The 17493-nt window shown below is 35.9% G+C and overlaps 1 protein-coding gene across 1 annotated transcript in view; it reads right to left on the bottom strand.

The window, feature by feature from the left end:
- Positions 1 to 17493, bottom strand: part of TAF4B (TATA-box binding protein associated factor 4b) — a 125570-nt gene that overhangs the window by 92523 nt on the left and 15554 nt on the right. Inside the window, exons 2-7 of the mRNA XM_072829100.1 lie at positions 16365 to 16510; positions 15085 to 15192; positions 11328 to 11489; positions 11103 to 11225; positions 7936 to 8025; positions 4179 to 4793 (exon numbers count right to left, since the gene is read on the bottom strand). Coding sequence (XP_072685201.1) covers positions 4179 to 4793; positions 7936 to 8025; positions 11103 to 11225; positions 11328 to 11489; positions 15085 to 15192; positions 16365 to 16510 — 1244 coding nt within the window. The remainder of the gene's footprint in view (positions 1 to 4178; positions 4794 to 7935; positions 8026 to 11102; positions 11226 to 11327; positions 11490 to 15084; positions 15193 to 16364; positions 16511 to 17493) is intronic.

The raw sequence follows: 17493 nt of genomic DNA, 5'->3' as shown, positions 1-17493 counted from the left end.
AGAGAGAGAGAGAGAGAGAGGGGCAGAGAGAGAAGCAGGCTCCATGCAGGGAGCCCGACATGGGACTCAATCCCAGGTCTCCAGGACCTAACCCCGGGCTGCAGGCAGCACCAAACCACTGTGCCACCGGGGATGTCCCAGACTAGGAATCTTGAATTGACTTTCTCACTCATGAATTTTATTTCTACATGTGAATTTGAGAGGCTTATTTTTAATTTTTATGTGGTAAAGTTAGTTATTAAAATATATCAAATGTAATTCTAAAAATGATCAAATTAAAACTTAATTTTTCTCTATTAAATTAGTTTTTGCTAGTTGATTTAAATTTAAGTTAAATGATAATCTTTAGTTTAAATTAAATTTAGCTTTTGCTCAGTTATAAAGAGTTTTTTCACAAATATCCTAAGAAAAACCTTTAAGCATCAAAATTTCTGAAAGCTTCTACTTACTATAACCACCCATCATCAGTAGACTATAATTCATCCACTTTCTTTCATTAACTTTTAAAGAAAAGTAAAAATGTTAAGCTTAACATTTAGTTGAACTGTGTAGTATCATATAACACCTACCCTGCCAGAACTGAGAGATAACCAATAACATTAACCATTTTTAGAACTGGATTCTCAGATGAAATCACAAGAACTACTAGGTCCATATCTCAACAATTCAAGCATTGAGGGCCAAAATATACAAAGCAATGAACTACTGGCACAAAATGAAAAACATATCCAAAAAGCTGTGAACAATTCTAGTTAATTTATTTGATGAGACCTTTAGCATATCTCCAGAGGATAACATACAATAATCAATGAGATAGAAAAGATAACATAGTAACAAATCTAAGCCAAAAAAAAAAGGGGGGGGAGAGGAGGGAAGCCTCATTAATCTGAAATAAAAATGTATAATTTCCTAAAATAATAATTCTATAAAATCTAAACCCCACAATGAGAGATTAAGAGAATTCTAAAAACAGATAAAGATTTAAGAGGTTTTAAAATTCATGATGAATTACTAAAGGAAATACATAAATTTTAATTTTTTTTTTTTTTTTTTTTTTTTTTTAGAGAGAGAGCGCGCAGGTGCATGTGAGCGAGGTGGGAGGGATGGGGAATGGGAGAGAAAGAATCTCAAGCAGGCTCCATGCCCAGCACAGAGCCCAACCCAAGGGTTGGGGGGACTCAATCACACAATCCTGATCATGACCTGAGTTGTAATCAAGAATAGGTAGGATGTTTAACAATTTAGCCACCCAGGCACCCCAGAAATAAATTTAAACCTAATATTGAACAATCACACTTGTACTCTTTAAGCTCATTTTTGGAGACTATATCCTGAGTTGTGCAAACCACAGATTTGATCCAATTTGGCAATTCTCATAAATTATTATTTGCCATATCTCTTTTAAAGTGCACTGAATACTTTATGTTTCTAGTACCCTGAGTATTTTTCCTCCTCACTTGTCTGGGATTAAATTGGACTATGGTTTATAATGGGCTCAAGGATGGTATTTTTTAATTACTTGAGTAATATTAATTTAAACTTTAGTAATATTAATTTTCTAAATTAGTTGATTTGAAAGAATGTCCTACTTCAAGCCTCTCTGTGGCATTACCACACAATACAGAATGGCTTATTTTGTGCCCCAGGTAAAAATGTGTTATAAAACAGATTACAATGCATCTTCAGTGTCTAGCTGCTCTGGTGTTTGACATTTTAAATAGGAAGGTATGAATATTGACATCAAATTTGTTGAGTAAAATTAAAACAAAGGCCAAACAAGAAAACATAATTCACAAGGAATATTAAATTATTACACACTGTTAAAATGAAAGTAGGAAGTAAAAAAAAAAATAAATCCCTAAAATTTACCATTAGATTTTTTTCTTTCTTTAAAAATATATTAAGTAATCTCTATACACAATGTGGGGTTCAAACTCACAATCCGGAGATCAAGAGTCCCATGCTCCACAGAGTCAGCCCAGCCAGGCTCCCCACCTCAAAAATCAGTTACATTTTTTCTTAATTGAAATTGTTTCTAATGTATAACAAGTCAAACATACAGAATATAAACACTGTCAAGATATTATTACCACACAGTTTTCCTGTTTCAGAATACTCTAGAAACTTAAAAGTTCCTGCCATGAGTACCACATCCTAATGGGAAAGACAGATACTGGGTTTTAATCTGAGATCCAATACTTGTTGTGTGCCAGTGGATGAGTGAGTCACTTAATGTTTCCGGATTCTTAGTTTTCTCCCTGCCTTTTCTTCATCATAAAATTATTTAAAAACCCACAGTTAATATATAACATGCTTTTAAAACTCTACATAGCTATAAAGTGTTATTTCACTTCCAGAACTAATAGAGATGTTTAATAAAGATTAGCACTGATTCAAGAATCACATATGACCCATAAAAAAGATTTCAATTCTGTTCAGTGCTACCAAAAAGAGGCTTTTCCTTGAGGCAATTACCCTGTTTCGGTGGTTCCCAAAGCTGGCTGCTCAGACTGATGTTTAAGAATCACTGCTACTAAAAAGGTTTCATCTCTGAGATTAAATTCAGACAACCCAAGAGAAACTGCAAGGCAGGCAACATTTCTCTAATCGAAAATCAGACCCAGAGTAGGAAGGGATGAAAAATGATTAGCACCCAGGAAATGACATTACTTCCTACCCGAGAGTTTAACTACTGTCCAAACTGATCTTCCACCTTTCATCCTATGCCCATATGCTCAAACACATCATCCACAGACATTAACCTTTTCCCCTGATTAGACAATAAGGCTGGAAAATTTACTTAGATTTTATTATTCCCAGAAGCAGAATAAACTAGAACAATGAGATTCAACACAGCCTTTAACATAAAGATTTATAATAGAAAACAAGGGCAATTACCAAAAATTAAAAGAACAGCTAGCTCTGTTATAGTATAAGATAAGCGAGTTTACTAAGAAATGTGTTTTTTAATTAATTCACCATATACTATCTCTCACAGGTTAATAATACTCTCAGTCTGTTTTGAATAAACTAGAATGTTCTAAGCACTGTGAAAATAAAAGGAAAACCTCACTAAAATGAGTTAAGAGGCCAGAAGGGGAAACTCTCATAGCCTATAGCTAGTCATCAATTTCAGACCCCAACAGAAAGAGAGGAAGAAAGATTTTCACCTTGCCCAGCAACAGTCTAGCCAATAAGAGACTGTCATAACTCAGCCAATGAGAAGCTACTACACTTTGGTTTACTCCCATGGACTTTTGTTTATAACAAGCCCTTCCCAACTTTCCCCTTTCAGCTGTACAAGGCTATTCTCCTTTGTTCTCCAGATCTGCCTATGGTTTTGCCATATCTTGCTTGTCTTGAGTTCTAATTCTCCACTATTCCCAAATAAAACCCATTTTTGCTGATAAAATAACGGACAGTTTTATCTCTAAGGTCAACAACACTGATAAACAGCTAAAATTTCTTTTACCTAAGAACCTCCCAAGCTTAGAAAAAAACATAACTTCATATTCATCTATTCCCGTTTCTCTCTCCCCTTAGCACATTTTTCTTAAGAAATGTTACCATAACATTACCTCTGCAATAACCTTGCCAAAAAGATTTAGTCTAAATCTAATCTTGAGGAAATAAACAAAGGACATTCTGCAAAACAACTATCCTGGGTACTTAACTGTAACAACAGAATGAGCAACCACAAAAGGCTGGGGAGCTGTTCTGGATTAAAGGAGCCTAAAGAGAAATGACAGGTAAATGCAATATGCGGCTCTTTATCAGAAACAACATCAGAAAAAGGGACACTATTAGTTATAAAGGAAAGGACATTGTTGGGACAACTGGGAAAATTATACCATGTTAACTTTTCAAGTGTGATAAGTTTATGTGGCGGTTATGTTAAAAAAAAAAAAAAAAAAGCCCCTTTCCTTAAGAGATACATAGTACTTAGTTTAGAGGTACCATGTCATGAGATATGCAATTATTCTCAAATGGTTCAGGAAAAAGTTGTGTGTGCCTGTGTGTGTGAACAGAGAAGGAGAGACTAAGCAAATGTGAAAAAAATGTTAACTATTCAAACTTAGTTAAGGACACTCAGGGACTCACTTTACTAGTCTTGTTAGTTTTTCGAATGTTTGAAATTTTCAAAGAAGAAACCGATGAAGAAACAAAATGTTACTCACTAGTTGTTTGACTTTGACTGTCTGGGGAACACCAGCTGGCTGTGAAAGGATAGGACCCGGCTGTGCAAGTTTGATTTGGACTGGGGCAATGACCGCCTTGTCAGATGTGGTCCCAGGAGAAGTAACAACAGGTTTCACAGATGGAAGACAGAGAGCTGTTCCTGAGGTTTCTCCAAATGTTACTGATGGAAGGGCCAGTGTGACTGCTGCCCCAGAGACAACTGGCTTTTCAGGTTGAAGTGAGACTGCTGTAACTGTGTTCTGTATAGATGTCACAAGTGGTTTTGGAGTCTGAAGCAAAACAGTTCCAGTTGTTGTTCCTCCTGGTACAGCAGCTGGACCCACAGAATGAAGTGTCACAACTCCAGTTTTTGCTCCCCCTGGACCAGCAAGTGGATTCAGAGTTGGCACTGACACAGTACTGGGTGTTGTTGCTCCAGAAACAATGACGGGTTTTTCAGACTGGATTGAACAAACTGTTGTTGTCACCACGGGAGATGTTGTTGCCGTTGTGGTACAGGTAGCAATGACTACCTCATTAGAGGTCTGCTGAACACACTGCTGAATAAAGCTCTGGGAGTTGGGCATGAGTTGTCGTAAGGCAATCACACTTTTCTAGAAACAGGAGAGAAAAGAACCTGATAACTAAACAAATCAGCTGCTAGTAAAATAGAACTACTCTGTATCTCACAGCTTTACAACATAAATCAAAAGTATATCAGATACTTCAGTTGAGGAAGTCTGGAATCACTTGGTAGTTATATCCTCCCAATATCCAGGATATAATCAATTTAATGCCCAAAAGTGCTTTATTTTTCAATATGAAACTATCTCTCCATATTAAACTTATTTTATATCCTCAACATCAATTTGGTAAAATAAAACACTGTGTCATACTTGTTTGTATTTACTTATGCTCCATAACTGATCACTAATAATTTTTGTATCAATAAGTTTATATGACAATAGAATCTAAACAAAAAAAGTTTTTGTTAAACAACTTTCAAACTTTGGATAGAAAGTCTTTTTTTTTTTTTTTAATTTTTATTTATTTATGATAGTCACAGAGAGAGAGAGAGAGAGAGAGGCAGAGACACAGGCAGAGGGAGAAGCAGGCTCCATGCACCGGGAGCCCGACGTGGGATTCGATCCTGGGTCTCCAGGATCGTGCCCTGGGCCAAAGGCAGGCGCCAAACCGCTGCGCCACCCAGGGATCCCAGAAAGTCTTTAAATAAAAATAAAATGAATACAAAACAAAATGCAGACAAACAAGGTCAATTTCCTTAATTGAGCTAGAATATTTTCTGATGGGATTTTAAGTTGGTCTCTCTCCTTGTATCTTTCTAAAATAGTAAAAGCAGTTCAAGTTAAAAAGTAGAAATCTTGCCTTTCATCCCTGAGGGTTTTGTTTCTTTTTATTTTTGAGTAAGGAGAAAAACTGGAAAAGGAGGTAGATAGTAGGTTATCTTCTGGTAAATTCAAAGGCTGTTTGGAAGCTTTCCCTGCTTTGACACAATTAAGTCAGTTATTTAAGAAGCAAAAGAGAACCACTGTTTTTCCTTTCCTTTTACTTACTCCTTTACTTTTTTTATTAAAAGGATTGAGAAGTTCTTCTCTGAAGGTTTTTTTTTAAAAAAGAGTTTATTTGAGAAAGAGAAAGGTGGGAGGGGCAAGGGGAGAGGGAGAAGCAGATTCTCCCCATGAGCAGGGAGCCCACTGCTTAATCATAGAACCCTGGAGATAATGACCTGAGCTGAAGGCAGACACCTAACTGAGCCACCCAGGCACCCTCCTCTCTGAAGGTTTTCAAATATGTATATAAATGGTAACAAAGGAAAGTAAGAAGCAGAGAGTCTCTCATGATCTTTATCCAAACTTTAAAAATGGTAGAAAACAAACTGTTTTGGAGATATATGAATAAATGAAGTGATTTGATTAAATTTAGCTAGAAACCTAATATGAAGGGGTCCTGAGAAAAATACAATTGGAACAAATGTTAAAATAATTAGACTCAAAGAAACAATTACAAAAATGTATGTCTAAATTATCGCTTGGTCAGCCAGAATTAAGCTCAAATGCTTAAATGCCCAAAAGCTGTCAAAGATGAAGGGGAAAAAATTCTCAAACAAATTACAAGGCTTAATAGGTCCTTAGAAAATATATACAAAGTACAAAAAAATTCGTGGTGTAATATTTGGTAACTTAGAGGTGGTATTACATAGTAAACAGAGTCAGATAGGATAAATTCTGGACCTGTGAGTTTGATTAAAAAAAAAATTAGTAGATTTAAACAGTCTTTTATCTCTAAAAATGGAAAATACTATATCTAGCATCTAGTATTCTCAAAAGACTCATAAGAAAAATAAGTAAATTAAAATACAAATTAAAAGTAAAGTATCTAGCAAAGCACAGGATGCATAATAAGAACTTGATTTTTTCCCTTCTCCCTCACAGTATCTTCAGTGAGTATGAAATATAGATAAATTCAAGAGTTGTCAATGCCATGTAGACAACTTATAGCTCACAAAACTTTTGCACTGAAAGGGACCCAAGAAGAACTGCCTCTAACTTCTTAATCAAGAGGGCCAACCAAAAACAAGGCACTAGTCATTTGATATTAGGTATTATGCTGAACCTTCAACCTCCCTTTCACCAGACCAAGTCTCTTCTAGGTAAAACATTCTCAGTTTCTTCAACCACATTTTATATCACCTGATTGGCACCCTTCTAATCAATGTGCTCACCCTCCTAGTGACAGTTTCCACTATTTTAATATCCCTCTGAAAATATGGTGCTCATTTCCCTTCCCATTCTTCTTTGATGAGGCAGCCAAAAGGAGTCTTCCACTGTGGCACCTCTTTCATCTCCCCTAGACAATTAAACCAAATAGTTCTTTTTTTTTTTTTTTTTTTAAGATTTATTTATGAGAGAGAGAGAGAGAGAGAGAGAGCGAGAGCGCGCACACATACACGTGTACATGAGTGGGAAAGGGAGGGGGCGGGAGAGAGAATCCTGAGTAGACTCCATCCACACTGAGTCTGACTTGGGCCCAATCTTCTAAAAACTGAGATCATGACCTGGGCTGAAAGCAAGAGTCAGACATTCAACCGAATGTGCCACCCAGGTGCCCCTAAACCAATTATTTATAAGGCAATTCCTCATTCCATTATTTCAAAATTTATGGGATGACTCTGTGTTCAATATAATTCCAGTTCTTTAATGACTTAAATTTTCAATTTGATTCCTCTTCAGTTTCTGAGTATCCAAAAAACATATCTGATAGTCTCATTATCAAAGTTACTGCTCTATGTCAAAATCCTATTTAATTCAACAAATCTTAGAAAAGAATATGCCTATTAACAGTATAAATCAATTTTTAAAAATAAGAGCTTTCCCACTAAATTTGGCATTATTTGATTTATTATTTTTAGGAGAGTATGAGTCATTAGGTCAAAGCAAAAGGCCCTACCTTAAAGGAAAAGTCAAGACCCTTGAAGATGTAAGCTTTACCAATATAATCATTAAGTTATGTTCATGAATGATGTTACTTCTGTTTTCCCAAAGTGTTCCAATCCAAAGAATGTGGATTATGAATGTTCTTAATCTTAACAGATTACAACATTGAGAGCTTTCTCCTACACTGTTAGAATCTTTACATGGCTATCATATTGAAATATTCAGATTTCTAATTATTTTTAAAAATTATTTTAAGGTAATTTAACCTAAATAATTTCTTCAAAGTAACATATAACTTTACCTTAAGAAAAGGAACTAGGTGAGGCTGAGGTGAAGACTTGAGTTCAACATACAGTTGCCTAGTAAATTCTTCTGCTTCAATTTTTGCATCCTAAGGAACAGGAGAAAGAAAAATATTTTTAGGTTTACAAATATTTTAAAAGAGAAAAGGTGTACATTTCATAATTGATTTAAGGAGGTAAAAGGCTTACTTGTACTGTGAAAACTGTAAGATGTTAATGAAAAAAACTGAAGAGAACACAACTAAATGTGAGACCTAAAACCATAAAACTCCTAAAAGAAAACATAGGTGGTAACCTCTAGGCATCAGCCTTAGCAATATTTTCCTGGATATATGTTCTCAGGCAAAGGGAACAAAATAAAAAACAAACTACTGAGATTACATCAAATTAAAAAGCGTCTGCAGAGTAAAGGAAACCATCAACAAAACAAAAAGGCAACTTACTGAATAGGGAGAAGATATCTGCAAATGTATATCTGATAAGGGGTTAATATCAAAAATATATAAAGAATTCATACAATCCCATTACCAAAAATAATCTGATTAAAAATATTAAAAAAAGACTGAGGACCTGAATAGACATTTCTCCAAAGACGACTTAGGATGGCCAACAAACACATGAAAAGCTGCTCAACATCACCAGTCATCAGGGAAATGCAAATCAAACCCACATCAGTCAATGGACTGAGCCACCCAGGCACTCCTACCTCACACCAGTCAAAATGGCTAATATCAAAAAGACAAGAAATAAGTGTTGGCAAGGATGTGGAGAAAAGGAAACCCTTGTGCACTTTTGGCAGGAATGTAAATTGGTGCAATCACTATAGCAAAGAGTATGAAGGTTTCTCAAAAATTAAAAAATTGAAGTAACACAATGGCTATGTGTTATTATATTAGTAACACAATAGCTATGTGTTATTATATTATATTGTTATATTTCCAATGAAACATTAGCCATAAAATAGAATGAGATCTTGCCATTTGCAATATGGATGGACTTAGAGAGTATTATGCTAAGAGAAATAAGTCAGAGAAAGACAAATACTGTAAGATTTCATATATGTAGAATTAAAAAAATACAAACAAAAACAGATACGACACGAGAACAAACCGATGAGGAATGAGGGGATGGACGAAATGGGTGAAGGGTCAAATAAGAGAAAACTTCCAGCTATAAGATAAAATCAGAGGGATGAAAATAAAGCATAGGAAATATAGCCAGTAAGACTGTAATAACATTTTATGGTGATAGATGGTAACCATACTTTGCGGTATTTTGTAAGATATATAATTGCCGGATCACTATGTTCTACACCTGAAAGTAACAAAATATTGTATGTCAACTTCAATCAAAAATTAAAAATATTGGGGGATCCCTGGGTGCCTCAGCGGTTTGGTGCCTGCCTTCGGCCCAGGGCGTGATCCTGGAGTCCTGGGATTGAGTCCCACATCGGGCTCCCTGCATGGAAGGCTGCTTCTCCCTCTGCTTGTGTCTCTACCCTTCTCTCTCTCTCTCTCTCTCTGTCTCTGTGTGTCTCTCATGAATGAATAAAATCTTTAAAAAAAATTAAAAATATAAGTTTTTAAAAATGCTTGAATGTTAAATACTGGTTTATACAACTTATAGTTTTAAATGCCTAAAATAGTTTTCCCAGGTGGAAAAAGAACCATTTCAAATGCGCTCTACTTCTAACAAATTACAGGTAGGAAAAAAGAAAAACAACCCAGTAGTAAAGAAGGTATTTTAATATTTGTAAATTATACTTGTTTTCCTTACGATATTTGAAATATACACATTTTCTGCTGGGAAAAAGTGACCATTTTTATACAAAAAAATACCCGAAATTCTCATTAGATAATCAGAGAAGTCTGTAGATTTTAGTAGTTCAAAAAAATCCAAATTTGAATTTGTCTATTATACCCTCAGCATATTTCTTAAGCATATAATATGGAATATTTACTAATTTCCCCCTTCATCTGCTTTAATGTATCTAAGCAATTTACCTGAAAGAGGATATAAAAAATGAATGATGTATAATTTGATCCTAAAAACCACAGCATCTTGGAACTTGGAACTCAAAGATCATCACATTTATTACTCTTCTCATCTTATAGAAAAGAAAACTTAAGAAAGTTAACTTACTTCCACAGGTTCCGCTGGGATTTATAGAACTTAATTTCATGATTTGCTGATAGCCTGGCTTTCTGTATTTGCAGTTCTACTAACAATTTTTTATTTGACCAAATAGTAAACCTTCTCTCCATGGCTCTTTTATTTAAAAAAAAAAAAAAAAAAAAGTTTTTTTCGGGGCACTTAGGTGGCTCAGTTGGTTAAGCATCTGCCTGTGGCTCAGGCCATGATCCCAGGGTCCTGGGATCCAGCCCTGAATTGGGTTCCTTGATCAGCAGGAAGCCTGCTTCTCCCTCTCCCTCTGCTTCTCCCCCTACTTACGCACTTCCTCTCTCTGTAAAATAAATAAATAAAATGAAATAAAAAGATAAAATAATAAAATAACTGAAGATTTATTTATTTGTTTTAGAGAGAAACAGAACACACGTGGGGGGGGCACAGAGGGGGGGAGAGAGGGAGAGAGGGAGAGAGGGGGAGAGAGAGAGAGAGAGAGAGAGAGAGAGAGAGAATCCTCAAGCAGACTTTCTATTGAGTGTGGAGCCTGATACAAGGCTCGATCCTAGGACCCTGAGATCATGGTCTGAGCCAAAATCAAGAGTCAGACCATCAACTGAGCCACCCAGGCACCATTCTACAAGGCCCTTTTTAAGCCAAAGTAACAAAAAGTAATATATAATAGATTTACTTGTTTCACATTTGCTATCTATCATTACAAATTAAGAAACAAAAGCTTATCAAAAAAACCCATCTAAAACAAATCTCATTTAGGGCAGCCCAGGTGGCTCAGCAGTTTAGCGCCGCCTTCAGCCCAGGGCCTGATCCTGGAGACCCGGAATCAAGTCCCATGGTCAGGTTCCCTGCATAGAGCCTGCTTCTCCCTCTGCCTGTGTCTCTGCCTCTCTCTCTCTGTGTCTCTAATGAATAAATGAATAAAATCTTTAAAAAAATAAAATAAATCTCATTTATAGGTAAGTATCATTTAAAACATGTTCTACAAATTCTTACAGAATTTAAGCTTCCATAAATACTAACTTACCAAAAGTTGTTCCACCAGTTTCTTCACATTCTGCCCCATTTCTGGGGACTGTGATCCACTACAAGCTAGTTTTATTAACATTGCAAGGAAGTTCTTACACTTCTTCACATTTTCTAGCATTGCCTAAATAGAGAAATATAAACAAACAGAAATGTTAGCTGGAAAGCAGAATTCAAGAAAATTTGTAAAGAGCTGTATTCATATAAGGTAGAAGGTGGAGCTTACCGGAGAAAGACTTGTCTGAGTAGTTGCTGAGTTCTCTGCTTTAAGACTGGGCTCATTAGATGGGGCAGCTGATGCTCCCAAACTTGAAGGCTTCAGGGTAGTTATAGAATTCAAGGGCTTTACAGAAGTAACTGTGACAACACTGGTTGGCACAGCTACAGACTGAAATTAAAAGTAGTGCACATTTAGATATGTATTACTATGATATGTATCACAACGGGTGCCTCTTTTCACACTTACCAGACTACAAATGGATCTTGACATCTTTTCTTTCTCTACTAGTCTAAGGCAATGGAACACTGTTGTAAGAGCTCCAAACTTCAGTAGATCTGGGTTTCATTCTCATCTACCTTCCTACTTTTCACTGACACCTAAAGAGTGTTTACCTCAAGCAAGTTACTTACCTTGCTAAGCCTTTGATTCCTGTCTGTAAAAAAAAATCTGTAAAAAAAAAAAATCAAGGCTAGAAATGGTACCTCCCTACTTTCCTGGAGTTGTTTGCAAAAAAAACAGTACCAAGTACATGGTCCTCAAGACACAATATTGGGGCGCCAGAGTGGCTCAGTCAGTTAAGTATCTGCCTTTAGCTCAAGTCTTGATCTCAAGGACCTGGGACCAAGCCTCACATCAGGCTCCCTGCTCAGCGGGAGTCTGCTTCTCCCTCTCTCTCTGCCTGTATCCCCTGCTTATACTCTCTCTAAGATAAATACATAAAATCTTGGGAAAAAACCCAAAACACATTATTAATACTTCTCTAAGAATAATTTGAAATAGTAAGTCTTTATATGAACATATAGAATACCCGTTCCATATTTTCTTTTTTTAACTATAAAGCAGAGAGATCTACTGACCACCTTATATTCAGACAAGCTGCTTTTATGTAGACTATTAATAGAGTAAGCACAATGAATATTACAAACTGTAGTATCTTATTTTCATGCTGAAAAGAATTTTGGTTTTTCTTCAACCTTCTATCGAAATGAGGTGTGATTATAGCACCACCTGCAGGATACAAAGTTTAATACAACAGGCAGTAATTTAGAAAACTATACTGAGATAAAGCAACAATCTTATTTTAAAACAAACACTGAAAGTTACAGAACATGAGTCAAGTTTGAGGAGGTAGGGGAAATAACAGTATTTACAACTGACCCAGAAAACTGAACACTGCATCATCATTTTAATTTAAATACTTATATTCTATAGGCATATAACAACCCAAAAAGGTCAGGTTGCAATCACCTTCAAGAAAATTTACTTTGGTAACAGTCACAATAAGTGAATTCAAATGTACACCAAAATTTCCAACTTTAGAAAGACTGGAGCATATATTAGATGAAGCATGCTTTAAGAGTAAAAGTGGGAAGAAAGAAGTTTAAAATCACTTGATTAATGAAGAATGAAGGATGAAATGTTAAGCAAAAAAAGTAAAATTAAAAATTGCCCCTTAGTAAAATATTATTAAATATAAGTACATCTCAAGGCAACAATGAAAATGAGTCTCTTTCCTATTCCTAGCCCCAGTCTTACTCTCCAAGGACAACTACAATGCAGTTTCTCTGAATCCTTTTGGAGACTGTCTAATAAACTTTTTCAGGTTAATCTACAGTAATTAAACACTCTTTCTTCAGTGAATCTATATTTATACTCTGCCATTAACTCCTTGTACTACTATATTAAAGAAAGTATAATCTAAAACTTTAGCTGATGGTTATGATTACCTTTCTGGACCCTCAGGGAACCTCAGAGTTCCTCTCCCTTATGAGGCAAAATAAGGCTCAATGAAACGTGAGCTGAGGAAAAGCATTCTATTTTTTTGTGAACAGAGGAAGCATTTATGGCATTTCTACTTTCCTTACCAATATTTTACTGTCTCTAGTACAAAATCTGCCCTAATATAGCTACTGGCTGTATCTTACCAGATATCTGCACCTTCCATGCCAATTCTTCCTCTTTAGAGACACAAGGAGGTACACAATCCCAGTTTTACTCTATATAATCCCACTTCAGTAATGGGTGGACCACCCTAAACTAATTCATAACTCCAGATATGGTAGCCCAGCCCATTCTATTTCCATGCTTTGTGAGACCACACCGGCACTGACTGTGAATGTCTGGGGGGCGTGACCTAGAAGCTGGCAGCCTAGTAAAGTATTAGAACATCCTGCAGAAGGCACAGGCAAAGTGCAAATGCAGAGGCAATAAATCCTCAATGAAGCTGGAATTCCATCCTCCAAGATTCAGTGTAAACTGTATCAAAAAAATTCTTTATGGTACTATGTCTCCAATAGGACAAATACATGAAAACCAAGGAACTGAGGAGTAGAGGGATGAAGGCAACCACTTATCATCATTCCTAAAGACACAATGGGGGACCCTGTGTTTCCCATTTCTGTCCAAAGGGGGCACCAGAGGACACAGCAAGAGTTCCCATAAACTAGACACTATGGCTGCCTCCTGGGCACTTCAGGTTTTCTTTGTCCAGGAACAGCAGTAAAGAATCATTCACATGGCAGGGGTAATTGATCTGGCATCTGGAATAGGTAGGGTTGCTAGCACACAATGGAGACTGAAAAGAATAAGTGTGGTGAATCCAGGTGATCCATTTTAGCGCGTGCTGGCATTTCTTTGCCCAACTGTTATGATCTATGGACAAATACAGCAACTCTTTCCTCAAAAAAGCATGGTGATTAGGACCTTAGAGCTCTCAGAGATGATGATCTGGTCACACTACCAATTAAGTTACCAAGACCAGCAGAGTTATTAATTAAGAAGAGAGGGAGGGCAGCCCGGCTGGATCAGTGGTTTAGCGCCTGGAGACCCAGGATCCAGTCCCAGGTCAGGCTTCCTGCGTGGAGCCTGCTTCTCCCTCTGCCCCTCTCTCTCTCTGTGTCTCTCATGAATAAATAAATAAAATCCTTAATTAAAAAAAAAAAAAAAAAGGAAGAGAGGAAATCTAGAATGGATAGGATAGTGAAGGAGGGAGTTGATGAGTATTAGTCACAGTAACAGGACTATAGTTCATCCTAGTAACTTCCGTTTTGTTTCCCCAAGGAAGAAACCCACCAGAATACCAAAAGATCTAGTCTCCAACAGTATAAGGAAGTAGATCCCAGAGACACAAGGAGTAAACAGTGATATACTGTTGCAAGGCAATCTGTGTTGTCCCTGCTGTTAGGAATGCTATTCCTATACAGCCTACAGTTGTCAGTTCTTTCAGGGTTTGTCTCAACTCAGAGAATTGCCTTGCCCAACAGCACAACTCTCCCTGTGGAATTGACATTGTGACTAATCATAGAGGAGAATTAAGGCCCAGATGACCAATGCTCGCACACAGTAGGACAACTCTGACAGGCCATAATTGCTCCCATGTTCTTCATCCATTGGGCCTGCATCTAGTTCAAAATCTTACTTTCCTTCCGTTCCACAGGTATCAACTAATAAATATCCCCTATACCAAAATTCTGTCGCAGCACCTGCTTCTAGACACTATGACACGTGACTATTAGATGCATTTGTATTAATTTAATACATTCATATAAAACTGATATTCTAAGAACATACATCATGTTTATCTTGTGCTTCCACACTTCCAACAGTTCCCACTTTGTTAAGTGTCACCAAATATCACTGAATTCCTTTCTCTAAGGACATGGTCATTGTGGCAACATATATATCTGGCAGTAAATAACTAAATAGGAAAGAAAGATGAGAGAAAAACCAGTGCATGCATGGACATAAGTCAGTCACAACTTACTTGTACTGAGGAAGGCTTTGGAACAGTGGGTACCACAGTAGTTCCTATTTGTGCCAATTTTTTAACAGGTGCCACTGCCACTTTCTTAATTAACTGTGAACTTGAATTCTGGGTGGGTGGAGGGAGGAGAAAGGAGAGGTAAGAGTCATCAGCATTAGTAATTTTAAGTCACTCAGTACTATGGCAAATATTAAACGTTAAAACACTTCACCGTAGCAAACCTCTTTGCTATAACTGGTTTTATAACCTTATAGATTCTAAGCACCTTCTCCACTATGAACCTAAATGGTCAACTGGCCAACTGACACTTTATTTATCACTTTATATTTACCTATTCCTAAGGAGGTAACTGATTTCACAAATAAATATCACAGTCTTTTAGCATTAAAATCTTGAACTTTACTTTTTGGCACATAGAGAAAATAAATGGATTTTTATTTAACATCTAATTATAAACAAAAATCTGCTAACCTGTCATCTCAACTCCTACTATTCAGATAAAGGAAACTAGAAAGGAAAGGAGCAACTGTCATAGAAAGATACAACAACAGAGAAAATGGTGGAGAATATAGAACCAAATCGTAAGAGAGCACAAAATGAGGGCTGGTGTGGGGAGGTGGTGATGCATAGAACTGACATAGAATATTACCACAGGAAACTATGCAATCTTTCATAAGAATGAGCTTGACTCGTTAAGAAAACGTTATTTCACATTTAGCATTTTTTATCAGAGAAAGACCATTAAAGAATTCTGTTTATTGTATTTATCCTTTTTCTGTAAAAAAAAAAATTTTTTTTTTTTTTTTAATCTCTGGCACAAAAGATAAACTTTAGTTAGTTACCTGGAAAAATTATCAGGTGTGTAAAATAAACCATTTTCTAACATCACCAATTAATGAAATATTATGCATTTCTGAATTTCTTAAAAGTCATCCCAAGATATGTACAAAAATAAATACTATAAACTGTAGTGTCAATATTTTACCACAAATTAAAATTGAAACAGAATGATTATTTTCTTTCCATTTAGAAATGCAAATAGCACTTCGAACATTCCCTTGAGGACTATAAAATCTTTGAGTATGAAAACTGAATCTTTATTATTTTAGCAATTACCAAATGACAAGTCCAAACACTGTGATTAACATGTTTAAAGAAAGTGGCTTAATTTGAAAAGTTGAGCAGAATCATCTATTATTTTTACTGACAAATTCACACACATCTATATGAAGAAAATACATGGAAAATTAAGGAGGATAAAAGAAACTACGGTATATTACCGGCACTGTACAGATTTTGACTGTATGAGTATTTGTTGGTACAGCTGGCCTTGAAGTTACGTTGGTAGTGGTCTCTGCTCTTGTCACAGCTTGCTGGGGAGATACCAACATCAACTGGCCACTGTTACTTTTGATCAAAACTGTTCCTGGAGTTAAAAGAAAACAAAATATGACTTCTAAGCTAATAAATGAAACATAGGCATCATATATTTTGTGTTCTAAACATTTCTTTCAACACTGTAAAATGCTCTGAATAAGTACAGTATAATTATTATTATAAGTACTGAATTAGGGATGCCTGAGTGGCTCAGTGGTTGAGCATCTGCCTTTGGCTCAGGGCATGGTCCCAGAGTCCTGGGATTGAGTCCTGCATCAGGCTTTCTTCATGGAGCCTGCTTCTCCCTCTGCCTGTGTCTCTGCCTCTCTCTTGAGTGAATAAATAAATAAAATCTTTAAAAAAACAAGTACTGAATTATTCTATTATAGAATATTACATTATTCTTTTGTAAGCACTGAATTATTATAGGTACTGAATTTCCTTCAACACTATAAAATGCCCTGAATAAGTACAATATAATTACATGTATACTAATTGTTACATAATACAGAAAAATATCTTCACTCAAAGCTACTTAAAAAAAAGCCAAAATACTTTTCTTTCATGACATCAAGTTAAAAAACTGTAGTAAGTACGATGATATAGTAATGGCATCAGATTATACAAAGTGACCAATGGAATAAACTGGAAAATTCCAAAACAGACTCAGATATATCAAATTCTCCTACGAGGTACTACAGATTAGTGAGGAAAAGAGCAACTATTCAATAAATAAGGCTGGGCCAATTAGTTATCTATACAGAAAAGATTAAAAGTTTCATGCTACACACAAAACCCCAAAGGCTTTAAGAATACAAAGTTTAAAAATAAAACCTTTTAAATTCTTAAGTAATGTAAAAAAACTTTCTGAACTTGAAATAGGAAATAATTTGAAAAAAAAGGAAATAATTTGATACATTCTTGTATATTAAAGTGTCAGTTTGACACATTCTCATTTATTCATTTATTTATTTATTTATAAAGATTTTATTTATTTATTTGTGAGAGATAGAGAGAGAGAGAGAGAGAGAG

Source organism: Canis lupus, chromosome 6 (genome assembly GCF_048164855.1).
Source record: "Canis lupus baileyi chromosome 6, mCanLup2.hap1, whole genome shotgun sequence".
NCBI lineage: Eukaryota > Metazoa > Chordata > Mammalia > Carnivora > Canidae > Canis > Canis lupus.
The sequence above is the reverse complement of the archived record's forward strand: the minus strand, read 5'-3'. Positions and strand labels throughout refer to the sequence as shown.